General features: G+C 44.2%; 1 protein-coding gene across 2 annotated transcripts in view; it reads right to left on the minus strand.

Annotated features, from left to right (window-relative positions):
• PCSK6 (proprotein convertase subtilisin/kexin type 6) overlaps positions 1-24,065 on the minus strand; it is a 241,797-nt gene that overhangs the window by 144,583 nt on the left and 73,149 nt on the right. For both annotated transcript variants that reach the window (XM_075858267.1, XM_075858268.1), the window contains exon 2: positions 19,950-20,054. In XM_075858267.1, the coding sequence (XP_075714382.1) occupies positions 19,950-20,054 (105 nt within the window). The remainder of the gene's footprint in view (positions 1-19,949; positions 20,055-24,065) is intronic.

Consider the following 24,065-nt stretch of genomic DNA (forward strand, 5'->3'; position numbering starts at 1 on the left):
AGGATTATTTTTTTGTTTTTTCAATGTTGCACTCTAAGGGTATGTTCACACAGAGTTTTTTGCAGGTAGAAAATCTGCTTGCACTGTATTAAATAATGTATATAATTGTGCTCCCACAATATAGAAAAATTGGAAATTCACTGAAGTGACATTGGAGTAAAAAATACCTTTTATTATAGTAACTCGCTAAAAACAGGGGTAAGACACCACTGTGAAAAAAGCCCCACCGTGTATATTAAAAAATGTATTAAACAGTAAGCACTGAATCATTAGATAAGTATATCTCAGTGTTTATAACGATATTTACCGGAATCAGCATTTAACCTGGGCACAACAATAGTACGAGCCCCAAGAACACACCAGGGTCCGTAATCAAACACCGGAATCTCCTAGCGCTGGGTCCACCACAATGCTACTGTCCCCTATGCAACAATCCCATATACAAAAAACGACCCTACGCGTTTCAAATACTCATCCTCAGGGGTCTGTATCTTGGTCACTCTGGCCTGATTACCAGCGATAAAAATATTCGACAGCAGATATTCTGCTGCGCATCACGGAAGGATGCTCGCGTCGATGTCAGCGGCATACTTCATTTTGGGCACGGAGTTGCTATAAGCACCAAACTCCACCCCTCGTTCTTGGCGGCGCTGTACGAACTAACCAATCACAGCGCCCCCTGAATTCGTGACACCTGTCCATGTGACTCCCGGCCGTCAGCTGATAGCCAAGAATCATCATCGACCGCATCTGAACGAACACGCAGGCGCAGTGGAAGCCACGGACGTATCGCCCATGCTGCCAAGAAAAAGCAAGGTAAGAGCAGAACGATATAGAATATGGGGTATATCTTGCGGGACAGTTACCCACCGCAAGTGGACTACCTCAAAACTCTTTTATTATAAACACATATTGGATAGATGAATGCGGTGTCCCTCACATTACGAAATTTGGATTAAAAACCTGTTGTACACGAACTAGCCAATTGGGCCATATCAATCAGAGTGCACTATGCAGAACACCCACCCACCCACCCGTTAAAGCAACCAAATATTAGCCCGGCTGCTTAAAGATGGATGAGATTGCATGTTAAATAAAGCACGTGTAATTTGTCTGCTCGTTTAGACCCGCTGGTTGTATACATGCCAGTCTGTGGATCCATTGGGCTTCCTTGCGTAGAATTAGGTTGTCCCAATCGCCTCCTCTTTTTGGAGGTCTAATAAGTTCAATTGCTTGAAACTTTAAACATTCTGCACGACCCTGGTGTTTAGCATGTACGTGTTTCGATATCGGGGTATCCCTAGCATGGACAATATCTCCAACATGTTCCCTTAGCCGGCGCCGAAATTGTCGCACAGTTTTGCCCACATAATTAAGGGGGCATGGACATGTGTTAAGGTAAACCACCCCCGCTGTTTTGCAGTTAACAAAATCACGAATGTCATACTCCTCTTGTGTTGTGACACTCGTAAATCTGTTCCCTTTGAGGATGAAGTCACAGGCCTTGCAGCTACCACATCTATATGTACCTGGTGTTTGTCTATCCAGCCATGTGCCCCTCGGTATAATCGGGTCAAAACAACTATGCATGACTCTATCCCTAATGTTCTTCCCTCTCCGATACGTAACTGAGGGCCATTGTGTGATCTGGTCTGCCAGATCTGTATCTGCACTGAGAATACGCCAGTACCTTTTAAGGATTTGCATGATGTCATTTTGTTTCGAATCATAAGTACCTATGAGTCTCGTAACTCGTTCTTTACGTTTTTTAGGAACAAGGAGACTTTGTCTGTCTGCGTCCCTCGCTCCCTCATAGGCCTTCCTGATTACACCCATGGGGAAACCTCTGTCCTTCAATCTAATTTTGAGCTCCTGTGCCTGACTCTCAAAATCACCCATGGAGCTACAATTTCGGCGTACTCTCATAAATTGGCCTTTTGGAATGCCGCGTTTGAGGGAATAGGGATGACAACTGTTCCATTGTAAGAAACTGTTGGTAGCTGTTTCCTTCCGGTGTACCTTGGTGCGGATTGTGCCTTCCATCGTTTTTATAATTTTTAAATCTAGAAAGGACAGTTCTTGATCACTAATCTCGCACGTGAACCTAAGCCCTATATCATTGGTGTTGAGGGCTGCTACAAAACTATTGAACTCCTCAGCTGTTGAGTTCCAAAACAGCAGCACGTCATCAATATATCTAATCCATATTCCAATTGATGAAGTCCATTTAGCAAATTTGTCCCCAAAGACAATTGTCTCCTCCCACCAGCCAAGAAATAAATTTGCATAGGTGGGAGCGGTAGGACACCCCATTGCTGTGCCACATTGCTGGTGAAAGATCTTATCTTCAAAGATAAATATATTTTTTTCAAGAACAAAGTGTAGTAGCTGCAAGACAAACTGGTTGTGGGCTACAAACTGAGTGCCCCTAGATCTAAGGAAGTACTCAACCGCCTCACACCCTAGTTTGTGTGGAATGGACGAGTAGAAAATCTGCCTCAAAATTCCGTTTGGAATTTTGAGGCCGATTTTGCTCTGCCAGCACGCCGGTTTTTTGCACGCGGCTATTGAGCGGCGCGGGCAAAAAACGCAGCCAAATACGCTTTCTCTGCCTCCCATTGATGTCAATGGGAGGTCAGAGACGTAAACGCTCGATAAGGCATGTCGCTTCTTTTTCCCGTGAGACTGTTTTTCCGCTCACGGGAAAAAACGCCTTCCATTGAAATCAATGGGAGGCAGCTTCAGCCGTTTTTTGGCGCATTTTCAGACGCGGTTTCCGCGTCAAAAAGCTCCGTGTGAACTGGTCCTAAGAGTCGTAACTTTTTATTCCATCAACATAGCTGTTTAAGGGCTTGTTTTTTGCGGGACGAGTAATATTTTTCAATTGCATCATAATATACGGATTAACTTTATTTAAGGAAATAATTGAAAAGAAGTAGCTATTCCAGCATTGTTTTTCACGTTATAAATTTACGCCGTTCACCATTTCGGCATGAATAACATGTTACCTTTATTCTATGGGTCGGCACGATAATTGGGATACCAAAAACAGAGATTTTATATGTTTTCCTACGTTAGCAAAACAAAAACCCTTTTAAAAATATTACTTGTTTTTGCATCACCGCATTTCAAGAGCCGTAACTTTTTTTTGTTTTCACGTCGATGTAGCCATTGTGGACTTGTTTCTTTGCGGGACAAGGTTTAGTTTTCATTGGTAGTATTTTGGGGTACATGGGACTTCTTGATTAACTTATTTTATTTTTTATGGTGGGAATGGGAGGAAAAAAAAAGGAATTTTGCCATTGATTTAATTAATGCGTTAACTTTGCTTTAGTAGTTACGATTGCGGGTATACCATATGTGTAACTTTTTTTTTTTTACACTTTTACTAAGTAAAAATACGTATTGGGGAAATAAAAAAGTTTTTATTTTTACTGTAATTTTTTTTCTCTAAAACATTTTTTATTATAAATTCTTTTATTTTCCATTTTGAATATCAAGCTAAAAATAATAATGCATACATGAGGAAGCACACACATCGGCACGCAGACCAACTTAAAGCATCAATAGAAGAAGCGACAAAACCGCATTGAGCAACGGAGAACAGCACTAGAAAAGTAGCCCTGTGCACACAAACCAGCAGACATGTACAGGAACCTGTAAGACAAAAACAGGACAAAAAGACGGTAGAGAGGCAGAAAGAAGATGGGAGGGTGAGGGAAGGAGAGGATAGGGATCTATCAGAGAACAAGACCAGAGGAATTGAAGTCAAAAAGCAACAATGGTCCAATCCAATGATACCAGGTTTTAAGGAATTTAGCATGGGCCCCTCTCATGGATGCAGTGAGATCCTCAATTCTCATAATCTCCTTAATTTTGCCGAACCACATAGCAACCCACGGAGGACGAGATTGTCCCCACAGCGCAGGAATGCATGCCCTAGCTGCATTCACCAGATGGCGAACCACCGAACGCCTGTACGTAGTTAATATCACACAGATGGAGCAGGAACATGGAAGGGGAAGTCCGTAAATTTGGAGATGTGCCACACTTTCAACCAAACGTCAACTTCGGGCATTCCCAAAAGGTGTGTAAAATCGTGCCTACGTGCTCGCCACATCTCCAACACAGAGGGACCGCAGGTATCAATGTATGCAATCTGGAAGGCATTCTATACCGGCGCGACAAGATCTTAAATCCAGCTTCCTGGAATCCGCTAGCCATGGAGGACTTCTGTGTCATTGTAAACAAATGATCCTTATATTTCAGCAGTAAATGTTAGGTCCAAGTCTCTCTCCCAACTAACCAAATAGCAAGGTGTAGAGAGATTGGATGAAGAAATCAGGAGAGCACAAAGTCGAGATAGTGAATGACGTACTGTGCCTGTGCAAAGAAGCTCAAAAGGGGAGTTGTCTCAAGAGTATGACAATATATTAGGTAAGGATGTGAGGAAATGCCTCAACTGAGTAACCTACCAGAAGGTGAAAGAGTGAGGGTCTGTCAGAGATGCTAGTTGTTGGCTAGACATCCAATTCCCACCCTGAAGGAAACGAGCCACGTGACCATTACCTGCCCGCATTCAGTGCTGGAATGGACCCCAGTTCCTGTCCAGAAGGGAACGCAGGATTGCCCAGAACAGGTTACAATGGGGAGGGGGACGGCAAGATTTCTTACCGGGGAAAGAGCCGGGATCTCAAACAGTAACAGTATTACATTTATGTTTTGGTCCCACTAGGGGACTTCACGATGCGATCTGCTGATCGCTTATATAATGCTTTGGCATACTTCGTTTTACACTGACCGGCAATAATGCTTTGGTATACTGACAGGCAATATATAAGGCCATGCCTCTGGCACGGGCTAATAGGCAGATGCTGAAGGCAGACCTCCCGGCTGCCATGGATGCGCAACTGCGCCCTGCGATTTCTTTGCAGGGGTGCCGATGGCGTGACAGAGGGAGATCCCTCCGCTCGTCAAACACATTAGATGCCGCTGTCGTTTTTTTTTTTTTTAAATCAAACCAAATTTTATTGATACGAACACAGAAATGAAATAGCACAGTAACATTCACATTTCAATTTTCCAACATCGTATACAATAGTGACAGCATATCAGGAAATCCCCAACTTCCCCCCTTTCCCCCCCCTCCCCGCACGGCCCCCCACTATATCTCCGCCCTTTGTTTCTAGTACCATTCCTGGTCAGAGCACATTTCTCTTATCCAATTTCCCCACCACCTCTTTTTGATCCAGACTCTATCACCTACAGTTCCTCAGACGACTCTCGCCCTTATTCTGCTCAGTTCAGGTGTCAGCACCTCAGGACAGGCCAACCATCTGCTCCATTGTTTCTCAAATTTTTTTTCCGTGCCCCTTTTAGAAAATATCTTATGCTCCTTCAGGATATTATAGTTCAACATTCCTACAATTTCCCTCATCCCTGGTGGCTCCTCATCCAGCCAGTGTTTAGCAATGCATTTCCTTGTTTGATATAATATCTTGGCAATTGCCAGGCTTGCCATTCTGTCACTCTCCAATTCTCCCACCGCTCCCAACATCATAACTTTAGGGTCTGCCGCCAATTCCCGACCATACACCTGCTTTATCAGATCCAATATTTCCCCCCATAGGGTCCTCAGAGCCTCACATGACCAAAACATATGCAGTATGTCCGCCTTCTCTTCCGTGCACCTAGGACATTTAGCATCCGTTCTAACACCCATCTGTTTTAATACATAGAGTGTACCGCACCCCGTGGGTATCAGGAAGAGTTGTGATCTCCTCTGTTCCAGACTGAGCGATAAGTGACATGTGGATGCTAATATCTCCTCCCACTCCTCCTCAGTCAATGGACCAACATCCTGTTCCCATTTCGCTTTTACCAGCACCATTGGGTTTCCCAGGTGTTTGGACAGTAAGCTCCTGTACGCCATTGAGATCAGGCCTTTGGTCGTGTCAGCCCTTCCCACATACTCCAGGACCCCAAGAGCACAGACCGTCAGGTCCACCACATGCGCCTGCGCCTGTAGGGCATGACGGATCTGCAAATATTGATAAAACATATTGTGCTCTAGTGGAAATAGGTCTTTCAACTGCTGAAATGATCTCAACCCGTTATCATCATACAAGTGTTGTATTTGTCTAACCCCTGCCGATTCCCATTTTTGCATGCCCTCTAATTGGTATAATTCCCACAGGACCGGATTATGCCATAGGGGAGTATATTTGGTGCACATTCCCACTCCCAGGATCTGTTTGCATTGCCACCATATTTTGTGTATCAGGAGTAACGTTGGTTTAGCACTCGCCAATCTCTTAAAGGTATGCGCTTCCAGACCCTCTAGTGGGTTGAGTCCTCCCCCCATATATGACAATAAACGTGCACTGGAGCCCCAAGTCTCTGTGTCCTCCCATCCCTTAAATTGTTGGCTCTGGGCAGCCAGGTAATATATCCAGGCATTTGGCAGCGCTACCCGCCCTTCGTCTTTGGGCAATTGCAATTTCTCCAATTTAATCCTTGGAACCCCTTTTTTCCAGACCAGATCTCGAAAGAGATTGTGCAATCGTCTGAACCAGTGTTTAGGTATCTATACTGGGGAGTTATGAAGAATGTATAAAACTTGAGGCATAAGGATCATCTTGATTAGATTAGTCCTCCCCAGAGCAGAGAGCGGGAGCCTGTTCCAGGCATCCACCTTATGTTTCACCTTGAGCAGCAGTGGTGAAACATTCAAAGACATGTAGTCTTGGACCCTAGCCGTCACCTTAACCCCTAGGTATGTAAATTCAGAGACTATCGGAATCCGGAGTCCCACTCCAGTATCTACAATATTCACCGTGTCAAGTGGCATCAGAGCAGACTTGGTCCAGTTAATATTTAATCCCGAGAACTCCCCAAACCTTGTGATCGTATCCATTACTACCTGCAGTGTATTCTCAGTGTCCGTCATATGTATTAAAATATCGTCTGCATATAATGAAATTTTTTCCTCCATTTCCCCATATTGCAAGCCTCTTATATGCACCTCCTGTCTTGAGGCACGCCAGTGGCTCTACCGCCAAGGCGAATAGTAATGGTGACAGTGGGCACCCCTGTCGCGTACCCCGGGCCAGTGAAAATTTCTCAGACATTGCACCATTCACCCGTATGCGGGCTGTAGGGGCCACATACAACTGTACCCACTTCACGAAGTTAGGGCCGAATCCTATCTTTTCTATTACCCGCCATAAGTACCCCCATTCTACGCAGTCGAACGCTTTTGCGGCATCTAACGTTAGCACCGCCCTTCCTCCTTGCTCATCCGGTGTCGCCTGAAGATTTAAAAACAGCCGCCTGAGGTTGACCGCCGTCGATTTGGAGGGCATGAACCCCGATTGGTCTTCATGCACAACATGCTGTACCACCCTGTTCAGCCGCAGCGCCAATATCTTTGCCAAAATCTTGACATCCGATGTCAACAAGGATATTGGTCTGTAGGACTCCGGTAATGGACTGTCTTTCCCCTCTTTTGGGAGAACCACTATCGTAGCCTCATATAGGGAGTCTGGTAGTTTACCTCTGTCAAAACTATCCTGCAAAGTACTCAAATATTCTGGCGCTAGTTCCGTCCCATATTCCTTATAGATTTCCCCCGGTAACACATCTGGACCCGGAGCTTTCTCATTTGCCATATCCCTTATCGCCTGTTCCAACTCCTCCAGTGAAATAGGGGCCTCCAAGCTTTCACGGTCCTCCCGGCCCAAGGTAGGCAAATTAATGTTTCCCAGGTACTCGTCCAATTGCTGTGTGTCGTAATGCACTTTGGATGTATATAGGTCAGTGTAAAACCGCTGAAATATGTGCAGGATTTGCCCCGTGTCTGCCTCAACCCGCCCCCCCTCCCCCCTAAGGCCATTAAATTATTACTCCCATGCGGTTTTGCCATCCTAGCGAGTATTCTCCCCGCCGTTTCCCCTTCTTCATAATATTGCTGTTTAAGGAATAATCGTTTATTATCCGTCATTGTTAGTTGGTGATTTTTTAACAACGTCTGTGCCTCCACCCAATGTCTAAGTGTCTCCTCGGACCCCTCTTCTACATGTCTCCCTTCTGTTTCTGTCACCCGATCCTCTAAACTTTCTCCCAACTGCCTAGATTTAGTTTTAATTCGTTTAATATGTTGAATGAATACTCCTCTCAACCATGCTTTCATGGCATCCCATAACACTCCTCACGGCACTGACTCAGTATTAAAATTAAAATATTCTTTTATCAGGTTCCGTATTTCCCCGCCATCCATCAATCTTAACCAAAACACATTCAGCTTCCAATTCCCGGGGTTCCTGGTATGCCTTACACCCACTTCCAGCGTCACCGCCATCGGAGAGTGATCTGACAACGCCCTCTGTAGGTATTCTATTTGCGCTATGTACGGCACCGCTGAAGCTGAGCATGCTACCAAGTCTATTCGCGAAAGTGACTGAAATGTGGATGATGCACACGAGTACTGCCTCACCCCTGGATGTTTATCTCTCCAAATATCCCGCAGACCCAATTCCTCCATTAATCTTCCAAAGGCGGTCAGATCTCCTCTTTGCCCTCCTCCTCCTCCTCTATGAAACCTATCCAACCCTTCAGCCATCACCGCATTAAAATCCCCCATCACGATTAACGGTACCTCAGGCCACCTGGAGAGTTTCTCCGTAACTCGTTTCAGTACAGTGCTAGAATAAGGCGGAGGGATATACAACACTACCAGAATACACTCCCAGTGATATATAGTACAGTGCACTCCCACATACCTCCCCTCCTCATCAGAAAAGGACAAATGACAGACAAAGGGAAGACTCCTGTGTATCAGCAAACTCACCCCCCTGGAATAAGTCGTATGAAAGGAGTGAAACCCATGTGCCATCCACACTCTCTGCAATAAGGATACAGACTCTCCAGTCAGATGCGTTTCTTGCAGCCCCACTATCAGGGCATTTTGCTGTTTAACCCAGTTAAAGATTGCCTGCCGTTTCCTAGCTTCCCGTATTCCCCGGACGTTCCAGGATAGACATTTAACCGATCCCATCAGGCGTCATATCTTTAAGAAATCTGTTACTCCTCCAGCCTGCTCCAGTCAAGATATTAGGCCGTGCGTTCCCTCCCTCCTCCCCTCCCCCCCAACAAAACCTCCCCTCCGAAAAGGGTCAGAGCGACATGTACTGTCTCTCCTATCCAGCAGAAACGCACCATAGTGCGAACTTTTGACATGCCCTATTGGCATCTCTCTTTGAACCGTTTAACTTTCTCACCACTTCCAGTGAGCGCAGGCTCCCACTGCTAATCGCATGTATTAAACAATCCCACACAATCAGCAGAATTTACAGATACATTAGGTACCCAGTAACAATCCCACAATAACATTGCCATCAGGTGCGTCCATTCTTGTTAAAAGGATACCACCCTGCTGTGTTTCAGACAAGGTTGTTCACACACTTCGGAGAACTGCATAATAACATAATATGCTACAGTCCCGCAAACGCCAACATGGCTCCAGACTTCACCGCCCAGGCGGGCTTTCACGCATCTTCTTCTCCAGCCGGTCTCTGCAACCGTGCCTCATTGCTATACAGCCATCTTGCAGCCTCTCTGGGGTTCTCAAAGAATGAAGCAGTCCCAAAAGCAACCACCCGCAATTTGTCCGGATACATCATGGAGTATGGTATGGACAAGTTCCTCAGACGTTTCTTGACATCCCAGTATTGCAGCCGCTTCTTCTGTACATCCGCGGAGAAATCCGGATAAAAGGATATTTTGGCGCCATTGATGGAGATATCCTGCCGTTCCCTTGCCTTCCTCAGTATCTCATCTCTGTCCTTGTAGTGCAACAGCTTCACTAAGACCGGTCTCGGGGGCCTCCCCGGTGGTCCCGGTCTGGTAGGTACTCTGTGCGCTCTTTCAACAGCATATAAAGGAGACAGCTCTTCCCGGCCAAACTGCTCCAGCAGCCATTTTTCAAAAAACTCATCCGAGTTATTGGCCTCCGTTTTTTCCGGCACTCCGACCAAACGCACGTTGTTTCTGCATAGCCGATTCTCTAAATCATCCGCCTTAGCCTGCAGGGCCACCACCGCCAAGGACTGAGACTGCACATCCCGCCTGAGCTCCGGCAGAACATCTTCCACTTCAGACACACTCCCTTCAATAACTGTGGTTTTTTCTGCCACTTTCTGTAAGTCTAAATTCACTGTATAAATTGATATAAATATAATTGTGCTCCCACAATATGAAAAAATTAGAAGGTTCACTGAAGTGACAACTGAGTAAAATATACCTTTTAATAGTAACTCGTTTTAAAAACAGGGGTAACACACCACTGTGAAATGAGCCCCACCGTGAAAATTAAAAAATGTATTAAACAGAAAACACAGTCATTATGATATATCTCAGTGTTTGTAACAATATTTGTCTGGAACCAGCATATATCCTGGGCACAACAATAGTACAATCCCCAAAAGAAGCACCAGTGTCCGAAATAAATCACCGGATCTCCTAGCGCTGGGTGTAACACAATGTTACTGTCCCCTATGCAGACATTCCATATTCAATAAACGACCCTACGCGTTTCAGATACTCATCCTCAGGGGTCCGTATCTTGGTAACTCTGGCCTCATCACCAGCGATAATAATGTTCAACAGCAGATATTCTGCTGTGCGTCACGGGAAGATGCACGTATCGATGTCAACGGCATACTTCATTGCAGGCGCTGGGTTACTATAAACACCTAAACTCCACCCCTCGTATTTGGCGGCGATACATGAACTGACCAATCACAACACCCTCTCGATTCGTGACACCTGCCCATGTGACCCCCAGCCGTCAGCTGACAGCCAGGGGTCATCATCGACCGCATCATGCCGAACGCGCAGGCGCAGTAGAAGCCAAGGACGTGTCGCCCGGACTGCCAAGCAAGAGGAAGGTAAGCGCAAACCGATAATTTATTTTGTAAGTATGTCTTGCGGGACAGTTACCCACCGCAAGTGGACTACCTCACAAAGCAACTCTTAAGTTAATAAACACATATTAGGTGGACAAGATTACTGAGTCCCTCCCATTTGAAAAAACTGACAAAAGATCTCTTTATATGTTGGCTGGCCAATATGGCCATATCGAACATAGTGCACTATGCAAATGGAACCCACCCACCCACAGAGGAAACCCAAGGTGAAATTTGGCCACCTTAAGGGGAATGGTATTGCATATTAAATAAAACACGTATAATTAGTCTGCTCGTTTAAACCCGCTGGTTGTATGCATGCCAGTCTATGGATCCATTGGGCTTCTTTGCGTAGAATTAGGTTGTCCCAGTCACCTCCTCTTTTTGGGGGTCTAATGAGTTCAATTGCTTGAAACTTTAAACATGCTGCATGGCCTTGGTGTTTAGCATGCACATGCTTAGATATTGGGGTGTCCCTAACATGGATAATATCTCCAACATGCTCCCTTATCCGGCGTCGAAATTGTCGTGCTGTTTTGCCCACATAATTTAGGGGGCATGGGCATGTAATTAGGTAAACCACCCCCGCTGTTTTGCAATTGACAAAATCCCGAATGTTGTATTTTTTCTGTGTTGCAACACTGGTAAAGCTATTCCCTTTGAGAATGAAATCACAAGCTTTACAGCTACCACATCTAAAAGTGCCTGGTATTTGTCTATCCAGCCACGTACCCCTAGGTGTAATGGGGTCAAAACAACTGTGCATGACTCTATCCCTAATGTTTTTCCCTCTCCGATACGTGACAGAAGGCCACTGTGATCTGATCTACCAAATCTATATCAGAACTGAGAATACGCCAGTACCTTTTCAGGATCTGCATAATATCATTTTGTTTAGAATCATAGGTGCCTATGAGTCTCGTAACTTGTTGTTCTTTACGTTTTTTAGGAACCAGGAGACATTGCCTGTCTGCGTCCCTAGCTCCCTCATAGGCCTTCCTGATTACACTCTTGGGGAAACCTCTATCCTTCAATCTTGTTTTGAGTTCTTGGGCCTGGCACTCAAAATCACCCATAGAGCTACAATTCCTACGTACTCTCATAAATTGGCCTTTCGGAATGCCACGTTTGAGGGGATAAGGATGACAACTATTCCATTGCAAGAAACTATTGGTTGCTGTTTCTTTCCGGTGTACCTTGGTACGAATTGTGCCTTCTTCTGTTTTTATAATTTTCAAATCCAGAAAAGACAATTCTTTTTCACTGATCTCACGTGAACTTTAGCCCTACATCATTTGTATTGAGGGCTGCTACAAAACTATGGAACTCCTCTGCTGTAGAGTTCCAGAGAAGCAGCACGTCATCAATATATCTAATCCATAATCCAACGGATGAAGTCCATTTAGCAAAGTTGTCCCCAAAGACAATTGTCTCCTCCCACCAGCCAAGAAATAAATTTGCATAGGTGGGAGCAGCAGGGCTCCCCATTGCAGTGCCACATTGCTGATGAAAGATCTTGTCTTCAAAGATAAATATATTTTTTTCAAGAACAAATTGTAATAACTGCAAAACAAAATGGTTATGGGCTGCAAACTGAGTGCCTCTTGATCCAAGGAAGTACTCGATCGCCTTATAACCTAATTTGTGAGGTATGGATGAATACAACGCCTCAACATCCAGACTAGCCAGGAGTGTGTCTTTCTCCAAAGAAATACCGTCAATCTGTTTCAAGACATCCATAGTGTCACGTACATATGATGTGAGACTCAAGACAAAAGGGCGCAACACCTGATCAACATATGTACTCACATTTTGAGTTAAATTATTAATGCCTGAAACAATGGGTCTGCCACGTAAGGGGGGATACCCTTTGTGGATTTTGGGCAGGCTATAAAAACACGCCATGATGGGAAATTGTGGGAACAGGAACCCAAACTCACTCGCACTAATCAAAGATCTGCTCTTTGCATCACTCAGAATGCCCAGCAACTCCTTCTTGAATAGTGCTGTGGGGTTGTCCTTTAAAATGGTGTAACAGTCAGGGTTGAGTAAAATGTCCTCACACATTTTTTTATAATCATCCCTACTCATGACCACGATGTTCCCACCTTTATCAGATGCCTTTAGAACAATATTTTGTTTTTTCTCTAAAGTGGTCAGAGCTACTCGTTCGGACCAAGACAAGTTGTTATCTATGCCCCTAATGTCCTGACTAAGATTTTTGGTCTCATCTCCCACCATCTCCACAAATAAATCCACATTGGTAAAGTCTCCTATAGGTGGCAACTTTCTACTCTTCATTTTTAAATTGGTGAAAGGACCTAGACCTGGGGTTCTACCAGATTCCTCTAGTAACCCCTCTAAGGCCACAAGGCCTTCCATATCAGACTCTTCTAACCCCAATTCCATGCATTTTTTTCTATTATGGTGTTTGAAGAATTTGATCCATTTGAGCTTGCGAGCAAATAAATTGAGATCCTTTATCCAAGAAAATGAGTCAAATTTAACTGTGGGGACAAAGGAAAGTCCCTTTTCTAATAATGTACTCTCTGATGCACTCAAAATGTATTCAGATAGGTTTATGATTTGTAGCCTATCCATATTACTTCCCTTCACTAATCCTTTTGTCCCCTCAGCATGTAGCGGGAAATGGGGGGATTGTTGGCTAAAAAATTATTGCCACTATTAGAAGAGGCTCTAGCACGGCCTCTATTTCTACCTCTAGCTCCTCCCCTATATTTTTGTTTCCCACCACTACCACCAAAGACCCTTACGTGGCAGACCCATTGTTTCAGGCATTAATAATTTAACTCAAAATGTGAGTACATATGTTGATCAGGTGTTGCGCCCTTTTGTCTTGAGTCTCACATCATATGTACGTGACACTATGGATGTCTTGAAACAGATTGACGGTATTTCTTTGGAGAAAGACACACTCCTGGCTAGTCTGGATGTTGAGGCGTTGTATTCATCCATACCTCACAAATTAGGTTATAAGGCGATCGAGTACTTCCTTGGATCAAGAGGCACTCAGTTTGCAGCCCATAACCATTTTGTTTTGCAGTTATTACAATTTGTTCTTGAAAAAAATATATTTATCTTTGAAGACAAGATCTTTCATCAGCAATGTGGCACTGCAATGGGGAGCCCTGCTGCTCCCACCTATGCAAATTTATTTCTTGGCTGGTGGGAGGAGACAATTGTCTTTGGGGACAACTTTGCTAAATGGACTTCATCCGTTGGATTATGGATTAGATATATTGATGACGTGCTGCTTCTCTGGAACTCTACAGCAGAGGAGTTCCATAGTTTTGTAGCAGCCCTCAATACAAATGATGTAGGGCTAAAGTTCACGTGAGATCAGTGAAAAAGAATTGTCTTTTCTGGATTTGAAAATTATAAAAACAGAAGAAGGCACAATTCGTACCAAGGTACACCGGAAAGAAACAGCAACCAATAGTTTCTTGCAATGGAATAGTTGTCATCCTTATCCCCTCAAACGTGGCATTCCGAAAGGCCAATTTATGAGAGTACGTAGGAATTGTAGCTCTATGGGTGATTTTGAGTGCCAGGCCCAAGAACTCAAAACAAGATTGAAGGATAGAGGTTTCCCCAAGAGTGTAATCAGGAAGGCCTATGAGGGAGCTAGGGACGCAGACAGGCAATGTCTCCTGGTTCCTAAAAAACGTAAAGAACAACAAGTTACGAGACTCATAGGCACCTATGATTCTAAACAAAATGATATTATGCAGATCCTGAAAAGGTACTGGCGTATTCTCAGTTCTGATATAGATTTGGTAGATCAGATCACACAGTGGCCTTCTGTCACGTATCGGAGAGGGAAAAACATTAGGGATAGAGTCATGCACAGTTGTTTTGACCCCATTACACCTAGGGGTACGTGGCTGGATAGACAAATACCAGGCACTTTTAGATGTGGTAGCTGTAAAGCTTGTGATTTCATTCTCAAAGGGAATAGCTTTACCAGTGTTGCAACACAGAAAAAAAACAACATTCGGGATTTTGTCAATTGCAAAACAGCGGGGGTGGTTTACCTAATTACATGCCCATGCCCCCTAAATTATGTGGGCAAAACAGCACGACAATTTCGACGCCGGATAAGGGAGCATGTTGGAGATATTATCCATGTTAGGGACACCCCAATATCTAAGCATGTGCATGCTAAACACCAAGGCCATGCAGCATGTTTAAAGTTTCAAGCAATTGAACTCATTAGACCCCCAAAAAGAGGAGGTGACTGGGACAACCTAATTCTACGCAAAGAAGCCCAATGGATCCATAGACTGGCATGCATACAACCAGCGGGTTTAAACGAGCAGACTAATTATACGTGTTTTATTTAATATGCAATACCATTCCCCTTAAGGTGGCCAAATTTCACCTTGGGTTTCCTCTGTGGGTGGGTGGGTTCCATTTGCATAGTGCACTATGTTCGATATGGCCATATTGGCCAGCCAACATATAAAGAGATCTTTTGTCAGTTTTTTCAAATGGGAGGGACTCAGTAATCTTGTCCACCTAATATGTGTTTATTAACTTAAGAGTTGCTTTGTGAGGTAGTCCACTTGCGGTGGGTAACTGTCCCGCAAGACATACTTACAAAATAAATTATCGGTTTGCGCTTACCTTCCTCTTGCTTGGCAGTCCGGGCGACACGTCCTTGGCTTCTACTGCGCCTGCGCGTTCGGCATGATGCGGTCGATGATGACCCCTGGCTGTCAGCTGACGGCTGGGGGTCACATGGGCAGGTGTCACGAATCGAGAGGGTGTTGTGATTGGTCAGTTCATGTATCGCCGCCAAATACGAGGGGTGGAGTTTAGGTGTTTATAGTAACCCAGCGCCTGCAATGAAGTATGCCGTTGACATCGATACGTGCATCTTCCCGTGACGCACAGCAGAATATCTGCTGTTGAACATTATTATCGCTGGTGATGAGGCCAGAGTTACCAAGATACGGACCCCTGAGGATGAGTATCTGAAACGCGTAGGGTCGTTTATTGAATATGGAATGTCTGCATAGGGGACAGTAACATTGTGTTACACCCAGCGCTAGGAGATCCGGTGATTTATTTCGGACACTGGTGCTTCTTTTGGGGATTGTACTATTGTTGTGCCCAGGATATATGCTGGTTCCAGACAAATATTGTTACAAACACTGAGATATATCATAATGACTCAGTGTTTTCTGTTTAATACATTTTTTAATTTTCACGGTGGGGCTCATTTCACAGTGGTGTGTTACCCGTTTTTAAAACGAGTTACTATTAAAAGGTATATTTTACTCAGTTGTCACTTCAGTGCACTTTCTGTAAGTCATTACGTAACAGCAGTATATCTTCCTTCAGGCTTCCCACCTGCCCGGTCAGCACAGATAAAATTGAGGAGTTCTGCTTTACCGCAGCGAATATATCTGCAAGGGAAGGCTCCTTCACCTGGTCTCTCCTGCTATGCGTTCTGCCTCCATCTTCCTCCACACACCTCTCCCGCCGCTGACTCCCCAGCTTTTCCTCCTCCTCACTCACCGAGTCCTCTCCCAGCACGGAGTATCTGGAACCTGAGGCCATGCTGTCTGCCTTCCCACTGCCAGCCACCGGCGTCTTGCCTGCTGCAGATCCGCTCGCACGAGGGGTTCTTGCAAATCTCTCCAGCCTGTCTGCCGCTTCAGACCGCATGTGCCTGCTCCTGCATTCAGTCTCCTCGGCGCCATCTTGCCTTCTCGGCCCCGGACTCGCCGGCGGCGTTTTTTGCTTCTTAGAACGGGTCATTGCAGCTGTATTAAGCGGTACCGACTCCTCCAGCCTCCCAATCGGTGAATATTACCGGGTAATTCAGGGATAAACAGTACTTTCAGGATGAATACAGCAGGAGCTCCAGCCACACACGTCCTCTTACATCTGCTGCTAGGCCACGCCCCCCCGCTGTCGTTTTTGACAGCGGCATCTAATGTGTTAAACTGCCGGAATCTGGGCGTGCTTAGATTCCGGCAGTTGCCAGGCTGTGTATAACAGCTGTGCTCCTGCCGCTGATCGCTTGGGTACACTGGCAGTACCCACACGATCAGAGCAACAGATAGTTCCCGCGTAGCGACGGATAGAACACCTGCTGGTGAATGATATATCCATCGCTTGTCGTTAAAACCATTGAGAGGTGAAGTGAAAAATATTGATTATCTTAATACAATAGCATCCAGCAGGGGTGGGATATTTAGGCAGCAAGTGATCAGTTCTTAAAAGTTGATGTGCTGTGGATCCAAATTCTGATGACTAGGCAACTGGCAACTAGAGCATCTCTAAAACGTCAGGCTTAGAGTGGTTGGAACCTTACAAAAATGGTGCAAGGAAATAACTGGTGAACCAGCAACAGATTCATGGCCACCCAAAGCTCACTGATGCGTTGGCAGTGCGAAGGCTGGCCATCTGGTCCAATCCCGCAAAAGAGCTATTGTCAATAGTTGCTCTGGTAGAAAGAGATCAGAACACTCAGTGCTTCGCAGCTTGCAGTGTTTGGGGTTGCTTAGACACAGACTGGTCAGAGTGCCCATGCTGAGCAGTGTTCACCGACTAAAGCTTCTATAAGGCCTTATTCACACGGACATGTTCATTTTGCGCGCGCAAAACGTCCGTGTGGCATCAGCATATGGTGCATGGCTGCGTGATTTTCGTGCAGCCGGCATCATGATGACACTGATAGTTTTTACTACTGTAGCACGCGTCACCCGGAAGTGCTTCCGTGTGCCGAGCGCGATTTGCACGCACCCATTGACTTCAATGGGTGCGTGCAGCGCGAAACACGGGCAAATATACGACATGTCATGAGTTTCACGCAGCGCACATACGCTGTGTGAAATTCACTGACAGTCTGAACGGCCCCATTCATTAACATAGTTCCGTGCGACATATTTTCACGCGCATAGCACAGACGTATTAGGCCGTATTCACACGAACGTATAAGTCGCACGTGACTAAGAACTGAACCGTGTAGCAATGGAAGGTGGCCTGGTCTGATGAAATCGGGTTTTATTTTAGATCATGAGGATGGCCGACATGTGAGCTTCGCTTACCTGGGCAAGAGATGGCACCAGGATGCACTATAGGAAGAGGCAGTGTGATGCTTAGGGCAATTTTTTGCTGGGAAAACTTGGGCCCAGGCATTCATGTGGATGTTACTTTGACACGTACAACCAACAAACATTGTTGCAGACCAAGTACACCCCTTCATGGCAACGGTACTTTCTAATTGTAGTGGCCTCTTAGCAGGTGAATGTGCCCTGCAACACTGTAAAAGTTGTTCAGGAATGGTTAGAGGAACATGACAGAGTTCCAGGTGTTTACTTGGCCTCCGTATTCTGCCGATCTCGGTGTATCCGTGGGATGTGTGATCCAAGGAGGCCCCACCTTTCAAATTACAGGACTTAAAAGGGTCTGCTTTTAATGTCTTGGTGCCAGATACCACAGGACACCTTCAGAGGTCTTGTAGAGTCTATGCCGCGACAGGTCAAAGTAGTTTTCACAGCACAAGGGCGACCTACACAATATTAGGCAGGTGATTTTAAGATTACGACTAACTGGTTTAGATCCGCTTGAGAATATGTACTTTATATCAGATCATAATCCTCGTTTCACTGCACATAATCTGCACAAACCCGGTCATTAGAACTTCATTTATGTGGTTTATGTTGGACAACCCTTTCTCCCATGTAAGATCCCGCAAGGAGCACAAACTACTAGGAAATCTGGCTAGGCCGCTGCAGGAGGCACGCCACTCATTGAAATCAAGAGACCAACCATTTCCCCCACTCTCCACTCTGGCTAATAGAGATGGGTCCCAAGCAAGGGACTCGCATGTATAACAGCCATATGCCCTAATGGGGAATAACGAAAGGAGCAATCCGAAGCAGACGACCCCATTAACACCCAAACACGATATATAAAACGTATTTTTCATACTGGATACATTGCATAATAATTATTGATCTAATCTAATTGGAACAATGGGAAATCACAACATGGGTTTATGCCTCAAGTTGTTTTTTCTTCAATCCAACACCCATTAACCTTATTAAAAATTATCATAACTGTTCCTGTAAGACTTTCATGTAGGGAACTACAACTTCTAAGTAGTTCTTAACCCTTGGCTGTTTCCGCCCATGCGTCAAGTGTAAATTCTTTAGTCATACTGTTATGTCCTATACAAGTGAATCTCTAGCAGTTAATGAAGCTTAAGGGTACAGTATTAGCACAATTAAAAGCCCATTTCCAAGAATTACCAGCTATGGTACACCCTTAGCTTTGTGGGCAGATCAGCCAAAGGTGAAGAGCCACTTCATGCGACATCCTGCCTCAAGTCATCAACAGAACTCCTTTAACATCTCAAACAAGCATAACAATTCCTAGTCTAAAACATATTTCATGAGTAAATAATCCTAACGGAAACCTTACAAAAACAACCCAAATTTAAGTTGCTTGTACATTTGGTAACGCATAAGGTAGATGCAACACAGAGAGCGTTCCAAAAATATGCATAAATAGCATCAGTGCTCTGCAAGTATAGTTAATAGCTGCACAGCTTTGATCTACAGTAGGTGGTTTCAAAAGCTGTAGCTGCCACCACCACAGGACATCGGTTGTTTCACGTTGCTAGAAAGACTTCACAGGTCGCGCGTAGAAAACAAGCATTTGGGATATATAGATTTAGAATAAAACGGGGAATTGGGGTACGTTAAATTTTCCCTTTTGAACGATTTTACAAAACAAAATGTTTTTTTCATTTCAAAGTATTCAAGACACTGTACACTTCCAAAACAAGTAAAAAGGTGTTCTAGTGTAGGAAAACTAGCCATATTTACAAAATATATCCTTTCATACAAAAGGTCACATAAAATAACTAATAAAAAGCTCAGATGATCCATAAACTAGTCCCTGAACATCCTCAGCTACTGTTAATTACTGTAGATTATTACTTACATTTGGATCCATTTGAAGAAAGTTGTGTGTGCCTCTGCTGTTGTAGGTGGACCGCTTAATGGTCTTGCTGTGATAAAAATGGTAGTAATTCTCAAGACTTCCAATCTGCAAAATTAAGAAATACATAAACGTTAATCCAATAATATAAGTACATATTTCACTACACGTGTATGGACACAGACAGATTACAATTGCTGTAAAAGACCTAGGGGTTGCTGGTCTAAGGGTATGTTCACACGGCAGCGTCCGTAACGGCTGAAATTACGGGTATGTTTTCTCCTGAAAACATCCCCGTAATTTCAGCCGTAACGGCATGTGCTTGAACGCCGCGTCCATTACGGACGTAATTGGCGCTGCTTTTAATTGGAGTCAATGAATAACGGCTCCAATTACGCCCCAAGAAGTGACAGGTCACTTCTTTGACGCGGGCGTCTATTTACACGCCGTCTTTTGACAAAGGCGCGTAAATATACGCCTCGTGTGAACAGACAAACGTCAGCCCATTGCTTTCAATGGGCAGATGTTTGTCAACGCTATAGAGGCGCATATTTCGGACGTAATTCGGGGCAAAAACGCCCGAATTACGTCCGTAATTAGTGTGTGTGAACATACCCTAAAGCCCACTTTCCTATTAACATATCAGTGAAGACAAAAAGCAACTCAAAAATTGGCCATAATAGTACAGATTGTCATAATCATACAATAATGTACGCAATGAGTAGGAGTCAGTAAACTAGCATAACACTAATTGATATTTTTTCATAATATATGAAGGATTTTTAATTGGAAAAATCATCCATTCTATTGTGGGGAGTACATCTTTGCATTGTCCCTGTACACTTTTCTCTGACATTAACCACTACCAACAAAAGAAACATTTAAAAACCATGAACGTGTTCGGACCAGAAAATCTGTCAGAACCCATTGTTTTCAGTAACAGACAAATATCATTAACAATCTAAACAATTTTACAATCTGCTGCTCTCCGACCTGCTCTTGCTCTCTGACCAGCGGATTAACCTCCATTTGCTGGCCTCGTAAGCCAGCAGGCTTTAATCGGCTGCCTCACTTACCCCATTTACCGAGTTAGCGGATTATAGATCTCTAGGGGTGTGCGCGTCCACCCTCCAGACTAGCAGTCTTCATAATACCACAGGCCTGGTATGGTGCCTCAATTATATTCAACATACTAAGTATGCCTGCAAACTTCCCAGGCACTAGCAGAATACTATTGAATAAGCAGATTACTGAAAACTCGTGTGTTCATAAGGCAACCATGAGAGGCCACTAAATTAAACAGGCAACTCAGACGAAAACTTAACTCCAGTTGCAATTACAAACCCAACATAGCACTTTGCATAGGTAACAAAAAAAACGCAGGATTTTGTGTGCTGGCTGTAGGAGGGGAGCGGTCAATCAAAAGTAAGGAGGAGGGGTAAACTCGGAAAGACTTGAGGAATGAAGATATGACTCTTTTCAAATGAAAATAGGACTCTTATGCTCATTAGCATAAGGTGTGGGAACACTAAAAAAACTGAATACTAAAGCTACAGTGACGACTAAGAAGACAATTATAGGGTATATAGGAATGATTTTTCACCCACTACCACCTGGTATTGCTGGTTTAATAGGTGAAATGTTGGGGACAGGTTCCCTTTAATGTTCATAAACGTGACAGCATTGCAGAAGTTAAAAATGCATTTACATTGTACGAGACAGCTCATTGATGGGCGCTAGTTTGCTCCTTTCACAAGGAGCTGTGTATGGGATGAGCGATCGTTAAGATTGCTTATCCCCAAGCATTTCCAGCACATCTCCCTGCCAAGACGATACGCCGATGAACTAGTGTTTGCTCGTTCATCGGCTAATCGTTGCCCTGTTTACACAGTGCAATGATAGGGAACGTTTCCTGATCATTGGCCCATGTAAAAGCGCCTTAAAGAGGCTCTGTCACCAGATCTTCAAATCCCTATCTCCTATTGCAGGTGATCGGCGCTGAACTGTAGATAACAGTAACGTTTTTTTTTCTCAAAAACGAGCATTTTTGGCCAAGTTATGAGCATTTTTATATTTATGCAAATGAGCCTTTATGGACAACTGGGCGTTTTTAATCTCATTTCCATCTGGGTGTGTTTACTTGTTTTACTAGCTGGGCGTTGTGAATGGAAGTGGATGATGCTGACGAATCAGCATCATCCACTTCTCTTCGTTACCACCCAGCTTCTGGCAGTGCACAGACACACAGCGTGTCCTCGCGAGATCACGCTGTGACGTCACTTCCTCCCACAGGAACTTCATCGCATCGGACGAGCAAGGACACGCTGTGTGTCTGTGAACTGCCAGAAGCTGGGTGGTAACGAAGAGAAGTGGATGATGCTGACATATGATGCTGACATATGATGCTGACATACACTTCCATTCACAACGCCCAGCTAGTAAAACAAGTAAAAACGCCCAGATGTAACGAACACAATACACGCCCAGTTGGAAATATTAAAAACGCCCAGTTGTCCATAAGAAAGGCTCATTTGCCTAAATATAAAAATGCTCATAACTTGGCCAAAAAAGCTTGTTTTTGAAAAAGAAAAACGTTAGTGTTATCTACATTGCAGCGCCGATCACCTGCAATAGGAGATAGGGGTTTGAAAATCTGGTGACAGAGCCTCTAACTCTTGTTCACCACCAATCACAGCTGGAATCTCTGTACGGACAAAAGTAGCGCCAAATTCTATTAACCTTCCCCCTCAGTATAATACAATATGCCATGCAAAATTCTTCAGCAGCTTATACCACATACGGATTACACAGTCTGGATTAACAATTGCACTTCTACCCTAGGAAACATTTTTGGGAGGGGCCATTTTATATTTCTTCCATCAAATCTCTCAAACCTTCCATATTTCTTCTAGAATTTTTCTTCATTTTTTAATCAACAGTTACATCACATAAAAAAAAAAAGCAATAAAAAACAAAAACAAACAAATCAAAAAAATTAAAGCGAAAAAAAATTAAATTTATATCTAACAGCCCATGGGCTTATAAAGCGAACCATCTTATCCAGAGGATCTAGCTTTCCTGAAATAAAGAATTTCCGAATCCATTTTAACCAGAGTGTTTTTTCATACTGTAAATATATACGGACATTTACCACTTCAGTCTCACAGGGGGTTTTGTTGACTTTCTTCTAGAAATGTATACAAGTACCTGCAGTTAAGGTGCTTTGTGGCTGCACTGGACACCAACCAAGGTTAACCCTCCCACACTAAATAAGGCAAAAATTTATTTTCATCTCTGGTTAGGCAGGTGAGAAGTTAGTTATGAAGTGGACTTGTTTAGCTTCGGTGCCAAAATCAGGAAAACTACTAGCACGACAGGCCAGCGATTTCCCAACTATTCTTAAAGATGGTTCAGATTTCCTGGATTGTCTATACCTAGCCAACATTTCTCAAGTTTAAAATGACTCACTGAATGCAGACATAACAGGAGGAAAGGGGCATTATTTAAAGACTCCACAATGGCAAGGCGCCAGGCGGTACTCAGAGTTCTATAAATCCCTGCTTAACCAGATCTTTTCAACCTGAACCTTTTATTTCAACAATGACTTATACACCGGGATGCTCCCCAAAGTAGCCAATGCAGTACATACAAAAGTCCTACATAAGCAATACGCCAGGGTTCCTATCCGACCATCTATTTGATAAACTAAGACCTTAAAATACAATCCAAAATATTGCCTGACCATTTGGCTACCCTATTACCACCACTAGTGGAAACTTCACAGGTAGAGTTTGTCAAAGGCAGGTCAGTGAGAAAAACGTTAATGTTTTCCATCTGTACTAGAGCAGGTGAGGCACCATCGCTTGCAAGGAGTAAAACTTATCTTGTTGGTCTTTGACACAGAGAAGGCTTTCGATAAGGTAAAATTCAACTTTAGGGGAATGGTGCTGGAAATGATGAATATCACAGGTCTTATTGTATTTTCTAGAAATTGCCCACTAGCAAGGATACACTACTTCAAGATTTCTCTCAACCAAAAGGGACCTGCCAAGGATGCCTGAGTCACCACCACTGACTAAGTGCCTTGCCAGTGGCTCCAAGGCTAAAAGGATACAGAAG

Source organism: Rhinoderma darwinii, chromosome 3, assembly GCF_050947455.1.
Source record: "Rhinoderma darwinii isolate aRhiDar2 chromosome 3, aRhiDar2.hap1, whole genome shotgun sequence".
Lineage (NCBI taxonomy): Eukaryota > Metazoa > Chordata > Amphibia > Anura > Rhinodermatidae > Rhinoderma > Rhinoderma darwinii.